This window comes from Cyanistes caeruleus, chromosome 14 (assembly GCF_971803275.1).
Source record: "Cyanistes caeruleus chromosome 14, bCyaCae1.hap1.1, whole genome shotgun sequence".
In the NCBI taxonomy this organism is placed as follows: Eukaryota; Metazoa; Chordata; class Aves; order Passeriformes; family Paridae; genus Cyanistes; species Cyanistes caeruleus.
In genome coordinates, this window is record NC_141714.1 from 11,553,723 (window position 1) to 11,578,136 (window position 24,414).

Here is a 24,414-nt window from a genome sequence, read left to right on the forward strand (position 1 = left end):
TTACAGCCTGGTACAACAGCCCAGCTCAGTGCCTCAGTCACACACCACTTTGTGCAGGGAGAAATGATGCACTTACCTTGTGCCAATGGCATGGGTGTGCATCCCCTGTGGAGAAAAGGACAGAAAAGGATGCCTCATGCTCAGCAGCATTTCAGAACAGCCCTTGAAATCCAGGTGAGCTTAGCAGCAGGAGGCTGAGAGCCCTTAATTAATAAGCTGGCACTTGTACAACAGGAGAGGGCTCCCTGGTAAAGCTGCCCCATGGCCAGTCCCCTGCCAAGCTGCTGCCTGTATCCCCAGCACTGCCCACCACTTGTGGCATTGCTTCACATCTCACCTTTACAGCCTGTTTCATTTCCACAGCAGGTAGTGAGGGATCTCACACTGCAGCAGTCCAGGGGCAGTTGAAAATCATCAGCAAGGACAGTTGGCTCAACTGTGAGGCACAAGACTGCCTCTCATCAGGAAGGCATGTGCCCACTCACAGGGACCCTGGCAAGTCAACACCACCTGCAGCAGGAAGGTGCTGTGTTCTCATGCCTGGCTGCCCTGCTTAGATTCCAGCAATAAACACAACTCTTGCCCTTTGCAACACAAGGTCTTGTTTAGCTGCCTTGGGCAGTGGTTGAGATTGGTTTCAGTGATTGAAATCAATTGCTTTGAGCAGGCCTGGGCAGCAAGAAAGGACCAAAGGCGCGAGGAGATTCACTGATCTGAAGGGCAGAGGTTCAGGAGAGTATCCACTAACAACTCGAGATCCCCAGGCAGAAACCAGGCAGCTTCACTGGGGTGACTCACAGACCTACAGAGATATCTGGGTAAAGGCCACACCACACATGTTGCTCCATCTTGCAGTTTTCCCCAAATTGTCCCAGCAGCATAAAGGAATTTTCCCCTTCCCATGGAATTTTGAACCTGAAGTTCCAGGGGTAAGGAATGAGCTTGGAAATACACCTCCCTGCCTAGCAAGCACAGCTGGTACAGAAGCTGTCTCTGCTCAGCTGTTGCATCCCCACAGCACAGCACCCTCTGTGAGAGCAAGGCTATCCAGGGAAGCTGAAGAACAGTAGCAATTAACTGCACTTGTGTCCTCTGGCTACCTACATGCCCAAGTAGGTAGCTCAGCTTCTAAGGCAGAGAACATGATGCCAAGCTCTGCTCCTCCAGAGAGCAGCAAACACTCCCTTAGAAATTCTTCCAGTCTTCCAGGCATTCAGTGCCATAAGGTGTGCAGTGTTTTACAGACAGTTTAGGCACTTGGCACCTTCAAAATCAGGTTTCATGAGCTCCAAGGAGCAGACAGGCCAGAGGCAGGACTGTGGCACACACTCAGTCCATCATCTCTGGTTAGTGGAGTCTCAGGGAAGTCAGCTGGGTGAGACCTCCAGAGCTGCCAGTCCCCATTCCAGCCAACACCACTGGAAGAAACACTAAGCTTCCTTGGCAGCCTGCACTGTGTTGACCTGCCAGTACTTAGCAGGTACTAAGGCTTGCAGGATGGAGATCGTTCATCTTCTTCCTTCTCTACAGCTGCTGAGACTCCCAACCCCCTCATACTTCAACTGCTGTAAGAACAAACATGAGATGAGGAAATTTGGTTTCAGATTTTTATTTCTCTGTACTCTTTAAGCAGGAGTGACTGAAATAGAAACCATCATGAGTCCCATCAGGGGGAATAGTTTGATAAAGACAGAGCAGGCAGTCACCCCTGCCCCATGCCAACCTGTATAAACATCAGCCGCCACTGTTTAGTAACTAGATGGTTTTCAAACAAGTCCATGAACAGTCATAGACTACACAGAACAACATGCCAGTTCACAACAGGAAACTTATGTATACTTCTTGATTTCATCATACAGGACTAAGACAAAAGCACCTCCCATTCCTCGGAGTACATTTGACCATGCACCTTTGAAAAAGGCCTTGGAGCCCTCATCCCGGGCAATCTTCCGCCAGCAGTCAAGAGTGCCGGAGTACATTATGTCAGCTGCAGGAGACAGACAGCTTTAGGAACTGGTTGTCCATGACCCCCAACATCCAGGTCAGAAACAGCCTCATGTATCTACTAGCTTTACAGCCTCAAGTGCATCCCATTTCATGGCTGACTTTCTCCAATACTAGCACATCAGACGACGAGACAGCCCAGGACTGATGGTGCTGCTGCTGCATTGTCCCTGGGAGACACTGGCAGGACCAGTTCAAGCAGAAGGCAGCAACTCCTTGCTTTGACACCAACATTTCCAAACCCAAAAGCTATTGCGCAGCTGGCCAGGCTATGCCTGCTACGGAGACTGTCTTTTCTTGTCCCAGAGACAGGGGGTTGCAACATCCTTGGGCAAGTCTGTTATTCCTACCTACTGACATACATCTGACTTGTGCATGCCACCTTACAGGTGTGCTGCACAGGCCGACCCATTCGTGCCCCTTCCCGTCATATGCTTCTGCAGCCCCTTCTACACCCCTGCTTACAAGAGATGAGGATATCTACACAGGCTGATGAAAGTCAAGCCACTCTGCCTTCAATTCAGCTCCACCACATGCTATTGATTCAGGGATGCCTAATAACTCTTACACAGTGATGTAGAAACTTACCTCCTTTACGACCAGACTGCATCATCATGCGACGACGAACCGTATCAAAAGGGTAGGATACCAAACCAGCAACAGCAGTGACTGACTGAGCAATCATCCAGCTGACAACAATGTGGGTGTTCTTTGGGTCTGGAAGCATGCCTGCAGGAGAGAGGCTTTGATAAGAATGGCAGGTAAGCCACCAGCAGTATTGAAATGCACTACAGGCCTGCCACATCCCAGTGTCTCCCTTTTAGTGCCGTTTTGGTCAACCTACCCTTTGCGGTGTCGTAGATGCCAAAGTAGGCGGCTCTGTAGATGATGATGCCCTGGACAGAGACACTGAAGCCCTGGTACAGGCCCCTGAGGCCATCTGAGCGGAAGATTTTGACCAGGCAGTCACCGAGCCCACTGAATTCCCGGTCGGTCCCGGCTTTACCCACATCCGCTGCCAGGCGGGTTCGGGCAAAGTCAAGGGGGTAGACGAAGCAGAGGGAGGTCGCGCCGGCGGCACCCCCGGATGCCAGGTTACCGGCGAAGTACCGCCAGAACTGGGTTCGCTTGTCCACGCCGCCCAGGAAGATCTGCTTGTACTTATCCTTGAAGGCGAAGTTGAGGGCCTGGGTGGGGAAGTACCGGATCACATTGGCCAGGTTGCCGCGCCAGAAGGAGAGGATGCCCTGCTCCCGCGGGATGCGCACCACGCAGTCGATGATGCCCTTGTACTGCTTGTCGGCGGAAATCTGCTTGCTGGCGTGCTGCACCTGCAGGGGCCGAGATGCCGCTGTCAGCGCCGCTCCCCCGCGAGCCCCCGGCCCACTGCCGCCGCCCCCCCTCTCCTTGCGGCGACCTTGGGACGGCCCCGGCCGCCGGCGCTCACCTGCAGCAGTAGCTTGACCCTCTCGATGGGGGCGACGGCGGTCTTGGAGATGGCGGCCGCCACCCCGCCGGCAAGGAAATCCTTGGCGAAGGACACGGCCGCATCGGTCATGGCGGGAGCGGCGCGAGCGGGAGGCGATGCCGGGCGAAGGAGGCGGGAGGCGGCGCTGAGGGGGCGCCGCAATGGCCGTTAATATAGGGGCTGGGGCGCGAGCGTGGGCGGGGCGCGAGTTCCGCTCGCCCATTGGCTGCGGCAGGGGGCGTGGCCGCCGCAGGGGGACGGGGCCGCCGTTGGAACGGGCGGGGGGCACATGGCCGCGGTGACAGGAAGGGGTAGCGCGGCACAGGGAGCCCGGGACGGAGCCCCTAGGGACAGGGCATCCCGGGATGGAGCACACCGCGACGGGGTACCGCGGAATGGAAGATCCCACCAGCACCGCGGGCGGGACATACATGCGGCCCCGTCCCGGTCACAGCACGTGGCGGTGACGGGGCCATCCGTGACCACGACCCCCGGCCCCTCTGCGCCATCCCAATGCCATGGCGAGAGCAGCCCGGCACAGCAGAGTCGCGGCGCAGGCTGGAACGGGGCGGGCTCTGAGGCTGCCTCATCTACAGCCGTGTAGAGGCCCCCATCTCTCTGAGCCGTGCCGAGACCCGCGCGCACAGACCCCTCGGGATATTGTCACAGGGCTCCAGGAGTGACCGAGCTCCAGGCCGTGTATGGAATCTTCTGCAGGCAGAGTGCTGAGCTCAGCCGAGATGCTCAGACAAGCACATCCCAGCAGGTACTACCCGCCCCCCCATCACACAGCAGCATCCAAACCTCACGCGAGTAGAACTTCACCTAGCCAAGAGTTTAGCCTTGCTATTGACTGGTTCTTCATGGTCATACACCATTTCACATGTTAGTGATCCACTGATGAAGGGTTTTCTTTCAGTGACATCTTAAATATTTTAGTGCTGCCTTTTGGGGATTTATCGTGTATTTGTGATTACAAATGACAGGCTTGGTTGATAAAAGGTTAGTTAGTGCTTGATAGGTTGTAGGAGTGCACAACGATACAAAGGTGATAGTAGCACATCAGAAAAAAGTTAGAGATAACTTTTTGGCTCATTTGATTCTTACAAGGTTTGAAGAGCTCATCAGACATTCATACGTACCCATTCAATTTTTAAAATCTATTTAGAAATACAGTGTTAGTAAAAAACATACAGGTATGTTTGGACAAAGCAAGAAATCCATTCCTCCCCAACATGCTTACAATTCACATTTCCATGTCCATACATGTCCAGCAAGTCTCAGTATTATTATTTGCACTGTGCCCATGGGAAAACTGAGGCCCAAAGAAACATGATCACTAGGCAGGTTGATTAGAACCAAAAGCACTTACAGCCTCTGTGATGCATGAGCCACCATATCTGCTCTCTACCATCTTAATTTTTTGCTATCTATGCATGCATTTCTTCGCTGAGAAAAAAATCAGTATGAAGCAGCACTGCAGCAGAACAGAGCAAGTCATTAAGAGAGATACTGCAAGACTTCAGCTGTAAGATACATCAACAGTGAATTCAAGGTTCAAGGCAGGCCTTACAGTTATCCCAAATCTTTCTGCAAGTTTCTCTCCACAGTTACAGACAGTTCCTGCATGGATTTGCTAATGCCTCATCCTGCTGTGACATGTTCTAACCAAGCAGTTTCTGAGATTTACTTATTTTCACCCATCAGGGGTTATAAATAGTGCAAAAACACAGACGAGGAGCTGTGTAAAGCAGCAAAAGCTGTGCTGAGCCCAGACTGCAGCTCAGGCTGGAGCCAGTGTGCACAAACCTTTGTGAGATGCTGTGATTCCCATGCTGCCAGGGACACAGACAGCTTTGCACATGGACATGGGTTTGGGTTTTCTATCAGAAGGCACTGGGATGAGCTGTTCCATTGTTGAACTTCTACAAAGGAACTGGAGCAACACCATGGTTCCTCAGGTATAACATGAAATTATCTTTTGTTGTCCAAAAGCTCCTAAGAGACCCATCTGCTGGCAGTGGCACTGGCAGTAACCTGGTGCTCTCCACAGAGGTTTCTACCTACAGGACCTGTCTGCAGCCCCTGGAGCACACGGTTCAAGTGGATCAATCACAGGTGGTGTGCATGGTGCTACTCTGCATGCAAGTTCAGAACAGCATACTAGGCTTAGGTTTGTGCACTGGACTAAAAAGTGGTCTAATAAAAAAATAGAGCTTTAAAAGTACCTAAACAACATGACAGAGTTTGTGGCTCTGAAATATCTAACACGTTTAAGAACTGCATTTTCCAGGAAATATTTCAGTTTGAGAACTTCAGGAAAATTATTTTTCAAAGTGTGAAGTAATTCACATACATGCAGTAACAATGCACAAGAAAGGGAGGAATATTTTTGAGTATTCACTTAAGTTTGCAAGATTGTCATTTTAGTGTATTATAGTCCATTTTGCACATTACAGTTCTGTTTTAGCAAAAGCACAGTTGCAGCAGCATACATTCATCTTTATGCTGGAGATTCAGACCAAATCAAGTACATCTCAAAAACTGAGGAGTGCATTTGGGAGTGTGACTGAACTAATTCTGACTGTAGAATGCCATGTCCACACAGTATCATTAAAAATCTTGGAGATTTCAGTAGAAATTCTTGCATATTGCATGTATTTTATTCTATTTTATTATTTTTGGCTGACTTGGTATCTCAGATTGCTTTAAAAAAAGTCCATTTTTTTAATGTTTTCAAGGACAATTTATACTTTCATCTCTGTGCTCTTGCCTTTCTGAAACTGGTTTAATCTCAAATGGCTATTCAGTATTAAAAAGCACCTAAAATAATGTCATTTCAAGTTCCAGTAGTACAGAGTTTTCAAACTAGTTGCATCTTTCCTTTTCAATATGTGCTTACCAGTCATATTCTTTATATCTGTTCAGCAAATTCAATACAGATTTATTCTTTCCAGAAAAACCATGCACACTGAAATGTCAGTACCTGTAGCTCAGCATATCTTTCTTGCAAAGTTCCTTAAGAAAGGTGTTTGTATATCTGCAGTGGACACTGATGTCAGTTTTCTAGTGCTGATTTCCTTGGCTCAAAATTTTCCCTTCGGAGGAGTTTTAATTCTCTCAGCTCTTGTGGGTGTAAGCTCTGGTCAACGCCAGGTGTTAGCTTGTAATTTAAAGGAGATTCAATATAACCATTTCTGTAGAGACAAACCCGCTTGCAGAATTCAAAGGTGCTAAACATAACACCGAAGTATGGCACAATCTGATAAAAAAGTAATATAAGAACAAAAAAAAAAATTAAGACTTACTAGCAGCATCCATAGCTTAGATGTTTTAAAACAAAGGGAACTTCTAGGACTTCAGATCTGATCTGCTAATAGACCTTGTCCTCATTTATATAAAATAAGAGTCTCATCTCAAACTATGCTGGCAGTGGCAGTGTGCTAAAAGTAGTTCATTGTTGTTACATAACTAATTATAGCAATATTGTGAGGAAGAAGGTCTATGCTAGCCTCCAGATTAACCAGAACTTGCCAAATACCCAAGTACATCCTAAGCAATCTCAGCAAATCCTGGCAGGAAATGTGGGATTTATTCTACAAACACTAGAGTGACTCCATAATTTTCTTCTTTTGCCCCTGCAGAACCAGCAGCTCCAGGGCCACTGGCTTTGTATCAGCCAAAGTAAGGCAGTCACAGGCAGGCCATCACAATCAATCCCACTGTCACTCCATTAGCACTAATTATCTGGCCTGTAGTATTCTATGTAGGTAATCCTCATCACAGCACTACAACATGTATTTATGTAAATGAAATTACCTTCTGTTTAAGCTACCATGCTTTATTTCATGCTTTCAACTCACCAAGGGCTGCAGTAACTGATACACATGCATTAAATAGCTGGCTGAAAGCTCAGCTTTGGACTTCTGGGCAAGTGGCTTATACAAGCACACTTTTCTTTGCAGCTTACTACAACACGTCAAATTACTGAAGCTCAGGTCAGGAGAATTTGTTTAGCTGTCCTAAGTGGATTGCTTGCAATCCCCCATCCATTCCACACCTTGTGTGTTAGGAACACCCGCTTCTTCAAAGCTGTTGAAATGAACTTTCAAGTGGTGACATCTAGAAGCCAAGTTTGCATTTGGGGAAATACAACCAAACCAAATTCCAAGACTGGTTTATAACCTGTTTTGTCACTGATTCTGTCATCTATAAGATACTAAGTACAAAGGTATGTCATAAGCTTTCTATCCCCAACTGTCCAAAACCATCTTGATTTCTTCAGGATAGTATTTGACTGGGATGAAAGCAAAACCTCACCTTGAGCAGACTGGGTGTGAGTCCACTCCAAAGTCCCAGCACACCTTTGTTCTTCACAGTTTGCCGGAAGCAGTCAGCCATGCCAGTAAAATGGACATCAACTCCTCCATAGTGGGGAAGCCAAGGACTCTGGGCCTGTCAAGAGACACCCAAGGGCATTTAGAACAGGCAGAGTAAACAAAAGTATTTAATTATTTTCTCCATTCTGGTATATAAGGAACAGTCAATACCAGGTTTCAATTGACTGATCTGGATTCTTCCCAAAAGTATCCAGTTCAAAATATAAATTCAAAAGGGAAAGAACTCATTTATTGATAGGTATGAAAGTGAACAGTAATTTCACACAGCACCTCCTTTTGTGCCATGCCACTACTAGCAATAAATCCCACCCTTGTGAGGACAAACCATCCAAACAAGAGCCACATATCCCCATCAGCCCCATGCCAGCTGCTCAGGTCCAGGTATTTCACATTCCTGGCAGTGGAACACTATGAGAGGGAAGGTTGGAGCCGCACAGACTTCCTGTAACTGATCAAACCACAGCTGACTTGCCTCTGGCTGCTGAAGCTGTGTCTGCACTGCTGTGAGAAACAAGAACCGTACTACAGGCTTAGGAGCAGCAGCATGGCAGAAATGGAAGGAAGAAAAGGAAGGCCTTTCAGGCCTACCAAGGGCTGCAGGTGAGCAGTTGGTGCCCATGCTCCCGTATCAATGTGTTCAGTTGATAGGGACTAGTTAAAGTTAGCTGGAGAGAATCAGTTGGCTGGCAGCTGAACTTCCAACTGCAGTACAGTGTCTGTTCACATGGAAGAAGTAGTAGCTGGTCATTTTTAACAGCTAAATCCTTTCTTCATTAATCTCCTACTGCGTTAACACAGACAGGATAAGTTGAATAATCCCATCCTCTTCCATCTGTGCACATGCAGCCATGGATTTATTTCACATTGACAAATCAGGGTTTCACCCAAACACATGGCAAGTGGACACTTCGATGTCAGGGGCCCCAGGACACAGGTTGATGACTTGCAAACTGATCATCCTAAGGTAGAAGTTGGAAAAAAATGGGGCTTGTATAGTTGATTGATGAATATGGGTATCATGATCCCCACATTGATCTGAAACACCATATAGAGTAGTGATTTTTCACTCCTTGTCCAGACTAATCTGTAGCTGCTCAAGAGCTGCTAAGCCTGTGACAAGCCTCATCAATTGACAAGTGGTGATGACATTTTCTAGATGCCTTAGCTATAGCATTTCAAATATTTGGCAACAGAGATGATGGAAAGGCAAACAGATCAAAACTCATCAAAGCTCTACATATATAAGAGAAATTGCTAATCAAATAGTTACTGGCAAACCTACTGTTAAAATTTAAAGGCTGAAAAAAAGACCCTGATTACCCCTCACACTAATGATATAGTCTTCTTTGTCTAAAAAAAAAAAAAAATCACAGATGATGATTTTTTTCTCATTTTTTTTCTGCCTGATTGAAATGCATGTGAAATACCTCTTATGGCAGGTAACAGGTAAAAACCTTCTGCACAAAGACTTTCATGTCTGTACTGCAGAAGATGTTGAATGCTCCAACTGAGACTTCAGAAACCAGCTCTATAAGAATGGTGATATTAGCATTAGCAATGTTTTGAAGAAAACTAAAATAATTAAAGTATGCATAAAAATGCAACAGCAGCCATAGGAGAACTAGATTCAAAACCCTGTTCTGCTTTCTGGACTGACAGTCAGGTTCCACAAGGGATTTTTTTTGTAAATGAAGTTATAAGTAGCCAAGCAGTAAAGAAAGACAGGTTTCTGAAATGTTTCAATATGCAACAATGCTATTAACATGTGAGTTCCTTTCTTTTTCAGTCCCTTTGTGACAGGCAGGGCATGGCCTGCCAGAATTTAACTTTGTGAGCTTGACTTAATCCCCTTCATTACTGTACACACTGCAAAGGCACAGATCAAAGGTTTTGATTACAGTACTCTTGCCTGCAACACCAAAAGAAATGACAATCACAGTGCAGGTTTCAGTAACACAGTAAACACCTCCAGAAGGCAGTTAAAAAGGAACAGGTAAGTCAAACCTCTAGATTTCCAATCTGTCCATACTAACCTCTTAAAAGATTTTACTGAAATTATTTATAGTACCATTCCCCACAGACAGAGCTGTTTCTAAGATTTCAGTTTGTGAAGTGAAGTATGTGTTGCCAGCTTTTCTGCTCTACAGGAGCTGTATGCTTCTGGGACCTAGCACACAGTATTTAAATAACAATTGTCCACAGAATCTCAGAATCACCTACTGCAAGAGGAAAACTAAAAACTGTATCAGTGTGTAGTTAAAACTTCAGTATTTTGGAACATAGCTAAATGAAGTTAAAATGTATTAATAAAATAATACTGCAAATGTATTTCATTTGGCACTATTGTTCATGAAAAAAAATAGCTGTGGGTTTTGGTGGCTCTTCATCTAAGCATGTCCACCACACTGCAACCCTCACAATCACCCTACGGCACCAGAGCCAGAAATTGGAAGCAACAAAACAGATCAAACTGGTTTTTCTACCTCCTTTGCAGAAACCTAGCATGACATACAAATCAAACAGCTAATCTCATTCCAAAAAGGTCAGATTTATGACAGAGAATTTCATGCACCTTAAAGCAGCTGGAATTCCTTGCTTTTGACACCCCTTGATGCTATGGGCTGCTGCATGGAAACTTATTTATTAGGAGCTCTTTTAAAGACTTCCTTCCTCCCAGCTACAGCTGTCTCAAATTGCAGGAGCCTGGGGATACAGCTCCCTGTGCTGATAACAGAGAGCCAAGGTGTTACTCATAGTAGTAGCAGGGATAAGTTGCTTATCTTTTTACCTCTGATGGACAGTTCTCTAAATTATTAAAGCACATCTAATGCAGAATTGCCTCCATCTGCTCTTTCACAAACACAGTATTTTTATTTCCAAAGCCCACCAAGTTGACTGTGTCACTGCAATACATCCACAGAGGTAGCATTGTTCTACTGCAACACTCTAAACCCAAGAGAGACATGCCCATACCTGCATTCACATTCCTTCAAAATAAACAAAATATTTAAATAAAGGTGCAGCGTCATGACTGCAGATTAGTTGTTATAGTTAATTGTTACCTGAAGACTCTTCAGATACCGTCTCTCCCACTGTCTGCATTACGAGGTGACTGCCAGAACAACATAATCCCATTTTGGGAACTGATCTCACAGACCTTTTCAATGACCTCCCTCAGCCCCCTCTCCTGTGCAGATGAAAACTTTTCATTTGCTTTTTGGGACATTTTGGTTTGCAATTATTTGTATTCACATGTGCCAGAGACTATGAATTCACATATTTAAATCAGGTACTTCCCCCCTTTTCCCTGTTCATAAAGTTTGTTGGTACAGATATTTACTATTTATTTTTTGAGTACACCATACTCTTGGCACGGAATATGTGAGATAACTAACAGTGAATAGCTGTCATCAGTGGTAGGCTACCCTGATGGTGGATAGAGTAAAACTGCTTGTTATTTACATATTTTCAACAGATTTAGGTGTCCCCACTTCTGATTACTTACAAAAACAGTACAGGAAGACAATTTAGACAGAGCTCAAGAGTTCACACTCTTAATCTGGAAGCTAAAAAAAGAAGTCTTTGCAGTCTGGGTTAATAAGGGCACATGCAACAGGCAAGTGCAGCTGTAGTTCAAAGGAAACTGAAGGTCATGGATTGCAGTTTTCATTCAAGCTAATACCACTCCAGTCAACAGAAATTTCACTCAAGTGAAGACTGGATGCTTGAAAGAGTGTTTCATTCCACTACAACAACAACAACAAAAAAGTAAATATGTGTTAATATTTTCAGGAAAAAGACATCCTCTTGGGCTTAATCAATTCTTTCTCCTAAAGGTCAGCCTTACTCAGCAGTCATTCCCTGTTAGTGGTTTGGTAATGCTGACTTACCCCTGGTTAAAGTCCACCCAAAGGTATTCAGGCACAGAGGAAAGTAAACCATGGCAAGCTATCAGGATACAGTCGGTTCAGAGCAGCACAGCACAGATGACCTGCAGTGTCTTGTGCTCCAGGAACACCTTGTCCTTTCCTCTGTAACTTGAACTGGGGCCAAATCATGGAGCAAAACAGCTTCAAACTTGGTCAAAAGCTTGACTCTTTGCTTTAAATATATATCACCAGGTCAATTGTATCCTGAAGCTTCACAGTTTGTTGCAGAATCCCTCCTTTGCTGCTGAGCCTAAGCCTCCTCTGCTTTAACACTGCTATGTGAAGAAGTTTTTAATACAGAGTATAAAAGTCTTTCTCCTCAAGGCAGTGCAAACGCCCTGCATGGGCAGCTCTTGGTGGCTTCCAAACACCTCATGATGGTTCAGCTCAAGCCCTACAAATGGATGCATCATTTTCATGCATATTAGCATTAATTTATTTAATGGTGCAAACCCTTAGCCAGACTAGCTTGGTCGAACACTTCACACAGTGGATGGCAATGCTAGTTCCTGCATCTCCTGCTGCCCATCTAGGAACTGAGGAGAAAACTAATTTTAATTGGGGCTTTTCACAGGTCATACTTTCATTTACCTTACGTGGATGAGTTAAGGATTTACACCAAACCAAAATAAATCACCTATAAAAGACTCACGGAATGAAATAGTTTGGAAGAGATATTTTGAGATCAAATCCAACCTTGCAGGAGAAGGGATTACAGGCAATCTTGCTCCTGGTAAGTAACAACTGTGTTAATTAGCCAATACAGCCTCGCCCCTGGTGAGTCACAGCTATATCCAATAAAGATAAGTGTGATAAAAGGGGTGGGTTGGCTAGTCAGGGAGGAGCTTAAGGAAGAGGAACAATCAGAAGGACTGGGAAGCATGGGAGAGACTCACTGCTGTAAGGTCAGATTGGGTCTGCAGTTAGAACCTGTTGTTAGAACCTGCAGTCATAGTCTAGGTGGGTAAAAGCCTGCATTTGTAGTCTGCAAACTAACATGTAGTCATAGTCTAGCAGGAAATAAGCAGCAGACAGAGGCTGCAAGGGAAACTTACAGTAGGAGCTTGCTGCAGCCAGAGTCAGTGAATAGTTTGAGTCAGGATAATTGAATTGTAAGAGGAATAAACCAGAACCAGAGTCTTGGTTCATTTCTACCTCTAACAAGAGGGCTGCTGCAACACAACCTATGACCTAACACCTCCTCATCAACTATACCATGGCACTGAGAGCCATGTCCAGTCTTTTTTTAAATGTTTCTAGGGATGGTGACCGCACCACCTCCCCAGGCATGTGATTCCATTGCCCAATCACTCTTTCAGTCTTTTTCTGACATGTAACCTAAATTTTCCCTGGTGTAGGGGAAATTTAACTCAGTCTTAAGACTATGTCCTCTTGTTCTGCCAGTTGTTGCCTTCAAGAAAAGACTGACCCCCACCTGGCTACAACTACCTTTCAGGAAGTTGTAAAAGAGCAATAAGGTCACCTCTGAGTCTCCTTTTCTCCAGGCTAAACAACCCCAGCTCCCTCAGCTGTTCCTCACAGGGTTTGTGTCCCAAGCTCCTCACCAGCCTTGTTGCCTCCTCTGGATGCACTCAAGCGTCTCAATGTCCTTCCTAAACTGAGGGACCCAGAACTGGACACAGCACTCAAGATGTAGTTTCACCAGTTCTGAGTACAGGGGAAGAATGCTCTCCCTGCTCCTGCTGGCCACACTATTCCTGATCCAGGCCAGGGGCCAACGACCTTCTTGGCTACCTGGGCATGCTGCTGGCTCATGTTCAGTTGGCTGTCACCAGTGCCCCCAGGTCCCTTTCTGCCTGGGCACTGTCCAGCTGTACTGCCCCCACACTGTAGCACTGCAGGGGGTTGTTGTGGCCATCAAGAGAGTGTTGATCAAGTTTTAGTTCCTGTTTATGGAATATTTTCCATAATTATTCACCTCGCATGTCATAGGCACATCACTCTAAACACAGACAAATGGATACAAGGCTGTCCTGTATGACTGATGCAAAAGTACTCATGCTGGGCTAACAGTAATAGCTGTACCTCCAGAGACATTACTGTCTCTTGTCTGAAAGTTTGCCTGTAGTATCTGTGTATGAACAGCAGTGAACCCAGCCTGTGGTAGGTCCTGTCTGCTGGGTGAGCTTATGGAGTTTAAAAAGGTGGGCTGAGTTAACCCATCTGATCTGCCCCAAAGCAGATTAAAGAGCTCTTCCTCACACTACACTGATGACAGAGCTAAAGCCGCTGTAAGAGGCTGGCAGACACGATCAGCTGGCACTACCAAATCTCAGTTTGGGGACATGGTGGCCACTTTAGTGTCTGGGAAGATCAGTTGGAGAGAATTGCATTTTGCCATCCCTCAGACTTCCCACATGTGAAACAGGTACAAGGTGTTTTCCTGCTTTTTCTTCAGCAGGCCACTGTGTTGCAGTGCAAAGCTACCTCAAGGTGAGTATTACATAATTATCACATCACAGCTTCTTGGATGAACAGGTTTAGAGTCAAGGCAGACTTCACAGGTAAAGCAACCCAGTCCTGTTTCCACTCCGTGATCTACAATTTCTTCCTCTTATCCAATTTTCCTACTAACACTGTTCAGTGTTCTGACTTGACAGACACAGTCCTCACGCTTTTCTCCTGTGGAAGTCTGGGAATCTAAGGAAAATGCTTCTGAGATTTGTTCAAATTGATAAAAGCTCATCAAGAATGCAAAGCCTATGTTATGCTCCACAGCTTTTTTCAGGCATTGTCTTGACTATTTACCAGACCAAATACTGCCCTAAGCAGCAGAGCATTCTGCTGTATTCTGCAACAGCTTCAGAAAGTGGTATAAAATATCTTTGTAACAACATCAATGAAACAATAAAAATTGCAGGTAGCTCAAAGCATTCAGATATAGTGAAAAAGAGAAGGAAAGAAGGGATTTTACCACAGCCAGAATCTGCCATCTATTACCTATTTGCTGATAATCAGAGAAGCCAGGCTGGTCTCAAATTCAAGTACTACCCAGGGCATGGGAACCTGGCTGATGCCTGAACCCCAGCAGCAAGAAGAAGGTGAGTGTGAGATCATACAGAGAAGTAAGGAAAGAACTCGCACTACAGCTTCCTCCTTAGAATGAGGCTCTAAATATTTCACCTATCTGTGCACTTGTTTTCACAACACTTAATGGAAGTTCATATCTCTGAAATTTGCAATCTTTTGTCAAGTTTACTTGAAGCTGGACAGCAGAATCAAAAGTTATTGAGGGCAAGGACAAGCTAGCAATCATACAAGCCTCACTGAGGAAATAATATTATAAAAAGTAATATTGCTTCTTATTTGCTTCCACACTGTGGAATTCATGTAGTCAAATGGCTCAATTTCTGAAAACTTTTGTTTTGTGCTGTTCACTATTAAAGGGCCTTCCTGCCCAAAGGCTCAGAGCACGTACGCTTTTGAGATGTCGTGTGAACCATGTGATCCAAAAATGATTTCTTAGTTTTAAACCAAGTCATGACTCCAATAACTTTCCTATTCCCAGCTGACAAGAACACAGATTGCATGAACAGCAGTGACACTACAGCTTGTGAGCTTCCAGAGGCTACATGCCAGCCCAGTGACTATCCCAATGAAAGAACTCAGCAAGTCACTCATGCTTAAGCAAAGCAGAAGCACTGCTTGTCATCTCAGCAGAGAGAAGGAACATTTATCATTCTTTTTTTCAAAACTCTTTATAACCCAGCCACTGTGTTCTTGCTAGACTGACTTTTACCATGTAAGTGGGGGACTATTTTCAAATAAATACTTAAATAACAGTATTTCTTTTAAAAGAGAGGCTTTTACTTTAAACAGGGTACCTCACAAAGGAAATGTCTGCTTAGTTTTCTTCACCTTAACACATAGCATTTACATAACTTACAACAGATTTCACATTTGCACAGCAAATTGTGTTTCAAAGAAAAAAAAAAAAATCCAACAAAAATCCCAGAACACATTACAGATTTATAGGCAGCCTAGACCAAACTAATTGAAGAGGCCACTTCTTGGGTGATGCATGGTAACATTCTACACTAAAATCAGTAAGCCTGTTTGTTTGCAGGAGTAAAGCAAAGTCAAAGCCTGCATTTTCAAACAGAAAGATCAGCACTGAACAACGCTTTCCCCACAGAGATGTCCTCACAGCTTGAGAATACAGTGCAGTCAACACCAAAAATGTGCTGAATCTTGCACTTTACTAACAGTATGATTTATTCTCTGTTACAAGGGTTTGATGGCAAAGCTATATCTGAGTAGCATTTACTGGTGAAGGAGAGTTTAAGCAAGGTTACAGTCAAAGATACTGAAATATGGAGACAGGGCTGAGCTGCTGAAAAACAGGCAAAGTTTGTCCATGCAAGCAGGTGAGGAGTAAATGTGGAGTATCTATGAAGCTTTAAGGACATCTTTGTGCATTTTGCTTAAAAAACTACCAAGGTCACAGGTCAGTCTGGGACTGAGGCTAATAAATGCCACTCAGGGGTGTCTGAGCCCACATCTGCGTGTCCTGAGCACTGAGAGGGAAGTGCCAAACTTGAATACTGGGTTTGCACTGACCATTTGTGTGTTAGTATGTTTTCAGTTCCATGCATAGCCTGGGATGGATGCCATTCTAATAATAACCTTCTGTACAGCCTGTAACAGCTTTAAATTCATCTTCCCTTACTGAAATGCCACAGCTCAGTCCAGTAGGCACTTATGAAGGTTATCATTGACCAAAAAGAGATGAAGGGAAGTAGAAACATTACCAGTGCTTCCTTAAACCCAGACTCATTCAAAGGAAAGTCTCCCTGCTAAAGGCAATAAAAAAAATTGAAAAAGAAAAAAGTGGTTTTGTATGCAAGTCTGTAAGGTAAAAAGGGCAGTTATTGAATATGGCTTAGAAACTGGATTTAACAAAGAACACTATATTGTGAGGTAAGGAAGGAAAGACAAGAGTAACAGTCAGAAGAATATAAAGGTCAGAAAGTTTTTGTTCAGAAACTGAAACATCATAAAAGTAAGTCAAGAAAACAATATAGAACGTAACTCTCTTTCACTAATCCCCTTCTACAGATGCAAAACAAAAGCTGTATTTCCATGCTGAAACATGCATACAGTACCTCTGAATTCTCTAACATGCCAATCAGGAGCAAAGTGAAAAAAGGAAGACAAAGGAATAAAATTAGGATAAGCACAACATAGAGGACTCAAATATTCAGTAAGACTCACTCATATTAATTAACATTTATTTTAAGAAAAACATTCAAGTATATATAGCAAACACAGCATCTTTAAAGAAAAAACAACAAATCTTGATAAAGCTAATTCTAACAAAAGACAGAAGCAGCCATGGTTACAGAGCGAATCTGACTTCATAAAGCATCACCAAAACACAATTCTGCTTCAAGAATTGCTCACTGACAGTCAGCTCCTACTCCCCCAGCTGTCAGTGACAGAAGCAGCCAGCGTCAGAAGTGTAGGATTCAGATATGTGAAGTGAGAAAGGATGAAGCAAGATTATTACAATGCGGATCAAAAATAGCACCTTATCCTTCCTCCCATAGCAGAATTAATTTCCTAGTCCATACAAACAATTCAAGTATTGTCCAGATGAGGAGATGAATGGAGTTAACTCTTCTAAGACTGCCTAGCATATCAGGTAAAGATCTGAACTGGCTGTCCTGGTCTCATGTTTGTAATTGACCCTAGAATCAATGGAGACAGCCTTCTATCCTGGTTTTTCAGTTTTTGCAGCTCCTGAGGTTGTCTTCAAGTCCCTGGCTCCCCATCACCAGAGCTTCACTGGAAAAATCTTCTTTAGCAACATACTCCCTCCATCTGTCAGACTGGTGGGACAAAAGGGAGGGAAAAGGAATCTGATACTGATTTCCACAATGTGCTGGGTTCCTCTTCATACAGCATAAACCCAGCATCCACTGCTTCAAAAAAGCCCAGCACTTCTCCATGTGCACTGTAAAGCACACACAAGGCCCAGAGGTAGCTGAAGGCTTTGGTAGCCCCCTCTTTCTATCAGCCAGAAAGCTGAGTCACTAAATAGAGGCTGTTCAGATGTATCTGCTCCCTCATTTTCTACAGAACTCTGAAATATTTTCCTTTTCTTTATTCTTCCCCTTTCTAGGTTCATGCCTTTGCATGACATTTTTCCTGGTACTGTACTAGGCATTTCTCTCTTCTGACCAGCACCCTACAAACTGCATAGACCAGCAGCTGAGCTGATCTCTGCAAAGCTGGGTCATACCCTGGTGCTAACTGGCAAACCCAAACTTCTTGGATAACCTTCCAGTGTGCTCTTGGTATCAATATGGGTTGCTATTTTCAACAGGTCTTTTTTCTGGACAAGTCTAGATGAATTAAGTAATTTCCAGTACCCAACATATTACAGGATTTCACACCTAGGCAGCTCATTCTTCTTGAAATACCTTTGCTTTCTCCCATGCCTTCAGAATAAATCACTAAACAGGAGGTGTTTCTCTAAGCTCAGAAAATCGCTGTTCAGTGTTGCAATGCACTTATGAGGAAAAAACCCTCTCTGCTGATGAGCCTTTTTTTTTCATGCAAGGTATTTTTAGCCCCTCCACGTCCTACATATTTAGGCAATAAATCCAGTTCCCGTATTGCTGGAAGTGCAGATCAGATGATTAAACCTCCCTTCGGTGGAAGAGCGCGGCCTAGTGGCAGGAAAATGAAACGCGGGCCTGTCCCACGCCTGTCACGACACAGCCTGACAGGAAACATTGCGCCACTCACAGCCAAAACCTGCTTCTGATCTGATTACAAAAGTTGGATGTTCAAGTAACTGCTGCATCGACAGAAAATATTAGAAGCACAGTAAATGCCTTTATTTTCTTTTATTCCTCAGAGCAACAGTATTGTTGTGAACATAAGGATATAAAGTTAAAAAAGGCTTGTAAGGAGCATTTGCTTTTCTTAGACCCACTGGTACAGCTGGATAAAATGATGAAGTTTTCGTGCTCAGAATCCCTTTCTTGTCTGAAATATTTTATAATATTCCTCATGAAAGCCCTCAGTTTAAACCCTGACTTCTGGACACATCAGCTACATGGGCTGGTCTGATAAAAGACCTACTCCCCCTGCTGAGGTTCTCTGCTACAAGATGGAGAGAGGACAGTGAAGGCTTCTGTGACACAGCACCTGAGCCCTGAAAAGGGGAACTCAGGAAGCAGGAGAAGGAAATTCACAGTTTCATTGACTTTTTGCTACCTTTTGACTTGCCAACCAGGCTACCACTTGATGAAGGGGGCAAGGACCTATATAAAGCTGCCACAATAAGTGACTTTTTCTAGTAAGATCACAAAAGCTTCCCATAAATCTGCAACCCCAGGAACTAGGCTGAAAACCCAAACTAATATGCCCCTGACAGAGAATGACCATATGATGACCACTGTCTCTCTACTGATGAAGTTCTAATGAAAAGTCAACATCAGCAAGTGAATTATGCCAGTGAGATGGAAGCTATGGGTTTGTGGTTTTTTTGTGGGATTTGGGTCTTTTTAAGATCATTATTGTTAAAGTTCTGGAGAAAGGATCAGGAAGATACAGTAACTCTCATTTTGCTTATGCTCCAGGAAAACAACAGCACCTGCAGCTCTTAAGTAATTTATTTATCAGAGGAGTCAGAAGTAAGAACAGTTATGATCCTTCAACTTAATTCTGAACAAATTTGTTTTGTGGTCAGGCATAAATGGCAGACACACAGGCTCTGAAAATGACATGGATCTCATTCATCCTGCCTACCACCAAGGGGACGGAATTTCTTCAGCTGACAAATTTTCAACCTGTATTTCACTGAGGGTTTGCCAATTCTGAATTTTAAGAATTTGATGGAACTGCTATGAAAAAGGAAAGAAATAAAACTACAGAGATGGAGTCTGAGAGCATACACATCCCATGATAGTACTTAAACTCATATTAAAGGTATTAACAACCCATTTGTAGCAATGATTTCCAGACTTTAAAAACAAAACAACAAACAAACAAAAACCCACAAACAAGCAAAAAACCCAACACAACCAAAACCAAAGTCTTTGTAGCCTACTGGTAAGGGAAATAAAATGGCACCCATGATCACCTGGCTATTCTTGTCCCAAGCTCTTGCATCAAGCACCTACAACAAAGTACTTGTAACATGAAAGTTCTGTACCTGCATCTTCCTCTTGACAGTCTCAAAGGGGAAAGAAAGTGTCTGTGCCACAGCAGCTGCTACACAGCCATTCATGAAGTTTTGAAGAGGAGTGAAATGAATGATGGGTTCTTGCCAGATTTTGTCCAGACTGATGTAAACAAAGAATGAACCTGCAGAAAATGGGACAGCACCTAGAAAGCAACCAGACAGAACTGTATCAACACACTGTACACTTAGAGAAGAGAGCTGCTCATCATGTAACTAGAAAGATGGGAGGAGCTGCTCCCAATTTACACCTCACATTCCCCAAACCCAATCCAGATGTCGAAGAACTTTATGCCCTGGTTTACCACCAAACACCCATATTGTACCACCTAGATCTGCTGATAGGGGCATATATTTATCTATTGGAATGTGCATGTTAGAATTTTTAACTGCTGTAGCCTCATGACAGGAATTACAAGCACTGTGTATGTTGTATATAAATGTTTTTTAAAAGTTTAATGGTGAAAATTGTGCATCCAACCACAACTAGATCATCTCTAAAAGAAGGAAAAGAGTACTTTGCTGAACACTTAGCCATATATAAAATGCTACACGCTTCGTCCTAATTTGAAGTAATAAAGCTGCAGCAAAAGTTATCAGTATTGCAGTGTCTTGCAAATCTCCATATCTTCTACAAGAAAACATTCCTATTTGATTTTGAAATCGAGAGAGCTAGTGAACACACTACACAGCTGCAACAAAGAACAGGCAGTGAGGTGATTTTCACCCCAGTATGGTTTTACCTAATATTGCTGGTGAAACACCACGGTAGAGTGCACGGAGTCCTTCTTGATGATAAATCTTGTAAAAAGCATGAAGAATTCCTTCATAAGATGGTTCCAGCCGGTTCTGCACGATGAGACGTGTTTTAATCACATCAGTGGGGTATGTCACAATGGTGGCAACCATGCCAGCCAGACTTCCTGCCATGATGGCTCTCCAGTGGGAGATATGGCCCAGCTCATCCATGAAAAGGGTAACAAGTCTAAAGCAAACATATAAAATAAGTACTATTAATGACACTATGAAGAAAACACATGAAAAATTAAGGCAGATGATTCTTGATGCAAATATTCTTCTGTCCACAAGCCACTGCAGCAGCAGGAATTGAAATTTTAATGTGGTTCATCCAAGATCTTACTATACCTAACACCACACAAGCATCCATCTACAGGATGAAATTATTTCTTTTATATTTCCATATACAGGATGAAGATTACCATGATTTAAAATACATCTGCAAGAAATTATCTGATCATCAGTTAAACTGGTCCAGCCTGCCAGTTAAGGCTATCACATAAGAGGAAATATGTAGGTAATGACATCACAGGCCTTCTGAGAGCAACTGGAACCTTCTTCTGTTACTTATGTTGGGACAGGAAGGTTCACAGGGACACGCCTCAGAGAAGACTTATGTCTAGGCACTGTTATGCTCAGGAGTTAAAGACTCAATTTGAAAATTTGAAATTGAAGCACAGTTTTAAAAGCTACATACAAATCATGCCTTTGTGGTGCACTGAAGGACTTTTCTATGACAGAAAACTCCTGCCTCAGAAAATAATGTCCTGGAGCAAGAAGCAAGTAAAAATACTTGAGAGTTTTAGCTGGAGGTAAAGAACTGTATTATTCTATTTTGGAAGCATTAACTGAAACATCTAAACAGCACATCTACATTTAACATGCATTGTGTAACCATGTACAGAACAAAATAATTTGCATATATCTACAAGTCACTGCTCGCTCAATTGATGTTTTTTCACATGGATGTGCGTTTTCTACTGCATGACAAATCCTTTTATCTACTTGTCTCGGGCCCTGGGAGTGTCCAAGGCAGAAAGTCCAGCCAAGCAGAAGCAAAAGGGCATAAACTTTTTTTTCCACTGTGTCTTATGCAGTCCCTAAACCCACACAGCCTAATTTTCCTGTGTGTGCACAAATGCATGGAGAAGGTGGTGGGGTGTCTCTAGGCACTACCTGATAACATTTAAAACTACCATGGAAAGACAAGAGTCCGTGCAGAGTAATTGTTGAGGCATCATGGAGTCCCTGTTCCCAAGTGCTAACTGTACTCCATCCTGCTCCTCCTGGGACTGTTTACCTAAGCTGCCCTATAACATTTCTCCTTTCGTGTTTCTTGCCTTTATGCACACCATTCTCCCAGTAGAAAAGACTTTCAAAAACCCTCAAGTAGTGCATCAAGGGTTAAATATAGGCACCTATTTAATTTCCTGGTGGCCTACTTGCACCCTTAATTCAGAACACTCTGTGCAAACTAGACACAAACTTCAGCCTTGCTAAAGGAATACACTGTTTCAAGCTGAACAAACAATGAAGTTATTATGCCCAAAATCAACTGCTTTATGCTGGTGCAACACACTGCCTTTCCTGTGAATTTTAAATTACATTTAAATTACTGTTGTGCCTTCCCACTCACATTATCTTGCTCTTTGACCACTGGGTCTATTATGGCACAAAAAAGCTGCCCAGTTTTAGGGTCACTTCATTTGTGGTCTCCTGAACGGTGCAGGCAGTGATGAACAGGTGACTTGCAGGGGCAGATGAGTGACAAACCCAGCGGGTTGGCAGTGCCAGCGGGGCTGTGCTGCTGCCCAGAGCAGAACAGCTCATTGCCCAGCTGGGTGGAAATGTCATGTGTTTCCATGAACAGCTGACTGCAACAAAAAAAAGCCCTGAAGCCCAGCCCCCAGAGCAGCAAAACATTCTAGTGTGTGCAAACAGTCAGGCACTCCCTGCAAAGGCTGAGAGATACTGGCAGCAGAAGGGAATCCTAGGAAATAGCACGGTTGGCAGAGCTCCATCAGCACTGCTCCATGTTCATCCTTCTGCAGTCCTTCCAGCACTTACCTTAGTTTAATATCTGTGTATTATCAAAAACAAAGTCTTAAAACAAATAACGTTACGTATCAATGTCAAAACCGGTCAAATTTGCGTAACAGCTCCTGCAGGATAGGGTAAAATATCTGACTTACGATTTTGTTATTTTCTTTGATAAAGGCAACATAAATACATGACAGTGTATAAATTAATTAAACAAACTGGTTGCAAAGAACAGATGTGACAGCCACACCCGCAGGTTGCACTATAACTTCATTTCTAAATGAACCCAAGCAAAAGAATTTTAACAGACTATCGACCCTATTAATGTGAAGAATACCTATGATTTTACATGCAATTGCTGGCATATCACCTCACAATCGCTAAGCGCGGGATAAATTAGGTAAATAAAATTTTAAGCAATGGTCCGCGTCTCTGGGGAGAAGGGGCGCACACCCAGCTGACCAGCAGGCAGAGACATCTGACTAAACTCGGCACTCTCCATCCGCCCCCCTCCGCTGTTACGAAGGCCGGCGGGAGTGCAGGTCCCCGGAGCCCCCCGGAGCCCCGCGCGGGCCGGTCGCTTACCGGCGGGAGGCGGCGAGCTGCAGGGCGCTGTAGGGACAGAGGCGCAGGCAGGCCGTGAGGTTCCCCTTCCAGAGGGCCCGCACGCCCTCGGTGCGGCACAGGCTGAGCCCGGCGCTGCGCAGCCCCCGCCGGCAGTGCCAGGTGCCCACCTGCGCCAGCACCGTCAGCAGCTCCAGCGGCGCCGTCAGGCTGAGGCTGAACGCGCCCGCCAGCCCGGCGCAGCCCAGGCGCTGCAGGGCGGTGACCCGGCCGTCCCGGCGCAGGGTGGCCATGGCCCCGCCGGCCCCGCCGGAGCGGAGCGGAGCGGAGCTCACGGAGCGGCCCGGCCCGGCCCGGCCCGGCCCGGCGCGGCGGGGCGCGGCCACACAGGGGCGGCGGCGCCCGCCTCGGCCGCCGGGGGGCGCTGTGGCGCGGGGCTCCGCGCGCCCCGGGCGCGCGCTGTGGAGGCGGAAGGAAAACCCGGAGCGGAGCGCCCCGGAGCGGAGCGGCTCTGCCCGCCGGTGAGCCCTGGCTGTGCCCACTACTCCTGTTTGCACCTGAATTCATGGATTAGTACAGTATTTCTATTTCTGTAGCCGGAAAAAAAGCGCCTTCGCAACAGTGACCCAGCTGCACCCAGGACACACCCCTTTCTCCTTACAATTAAACTATTTCCACAGGCAGCGAATGCAGCAACAGCACGAGTACAGAAAAACACCGCGTTCTGCTCCCGAGGCACTCTGTGTTGATGCTAGAACTGAGTGACCGAGTGAACATCAGTAATATGATTTACGAGGTTGATTAGTTCAGGTTTTCTTGACCTGCTGCCAGAGAAAAGAAAAAAAAGGCACAGGGAGGGGAGAGGCGAAAGTGGAAAGGAGATACAAGTTGAGACCAGAATCTGTGGAGTGAGGAGGTAGCAGCCAGTACTGAGGCAGTAGCAGAGATTTGCTCCAGAACACGGTGTTCTGTTTCTTGTAATAAAAAAACCCCAAA

At 44.7% G+C, this 24,414-nt stretch overlaps 2 protein-coding genes and 1 long non-coding RNA gene across 3 annotated transcripts; 1 reads left to right on the top strand and 2 right to left on the bottom strand.

Annotated features, from left to right (window-relative positions):
* Positions 1 to 1,593: 1,593 nt before the first annotated feature.
* SLC25A5 (solute carrier family 25 member 5) lies at positions 1,594 to 6,430 on the bottom strand. The gene is made up of 4 exons (XM_023947147.2): positions 3,452 to 6,430; positions 2,849 to 3,335; positions 2,593 to 2,733; positions 1,594 to 1,987 (listed from the first exon to the last, which is right to left on the bottom strand). The coding sequence occupies exons 1-4, from the start codon at positions 3,560 to 3,562 to the stop codon at positions 1,830 to 1,832; spliced, it is 897 nt and encodes a 298-aa protein (XP_023802915.2). The 5' UTR covers positions 3,563 to 6,430; the 3' UTR covers positions 1,594 to 1,829.
* On the bottom strand, positions 4,618 to 23,807 carry SLC25A43 (solute carrier family 25 member 43). The gene is made up of 5 exons (XM_023926047.2): positions 23,440 to 23,807; positions 20,760 to 21,001; positions 19,990 to 20,162; positions 7,793 to 7,927; positions 4,618 to 6,734 (listed from the first exon to the last, which is right to left on the bottom strand). Exons 1-5 carry the CDS (start codon positions 23,709 to 23,711, stop codon positions 6,531 to 6,533), a joined length of 1,026 nt encoding a protein of 341 aa, XP_023781815.2. The 5' UTR covers positions 23,712 to 23,807; the 3' UTR covers positions 4,618 to 6,530.
* Positions 12,639 to 15,607, top strand: LOC147650554 (uncharacterized). The gene is made up of 4 exons (XR_015276304.1): positions 12,639 to 12,761; positions 14,221 to 14,326; positions 14,423 to 14,863; positions 15,331 to 15,607. It is a non-coding gene; the product is annotated as an uncharacterized LOC147650554 (long non-coding RNA).
* Positions 23,808 to 24,414: the final 607 nt, after the last annotated feature.

Bases quoted from the DNA above. Each gene is read 5' to 3' on its own strand.
- SLC25A5 (XM_023947147.2), bottom strand. From the start codon at position 3,562: ATGACCGATGCGGCCGTGTCCTTCGCCAAGGATTTCCTTGCCGGCGGG. The intron at 2,734-2,848 runs GTAGGTTGACCA...TCTCTCCTGCAG, and splicing joins CATCTACGACACCGCAAAGG to GCATGCTTCCAGACCCAAAG. The intron at 1,988-2,592 runs GTAAGTTTCTAC...TGTCTCCTGCAG, and splicing joins GCAGTCTGGTCGTAAAGGAG to CTGACATAATGTACTCCGGC.
- SLC25A43 (XM_023926047.2), bottom strand. From the start codon at position 23,711: ATGGCCACCCTGCGCCGGGACGGCCGGGTCACCGCCCTGCAGCGCCTG. The intron at 21,002-23,439 runs GTAAGCGACCGG...TGTTTGCTTTAG, and splicing joins CAGCTCGCCGCCTCCCGCCG to ACTTGTTACCCTTTTCATGG. The intron at 20,163-20,759 runs GTAAAACCATAC...GTTGCTTTCTAG, and splicing joins TGTTTCACCAGCAATATTAG to GTGCTGTCCCATTTTCTGCA.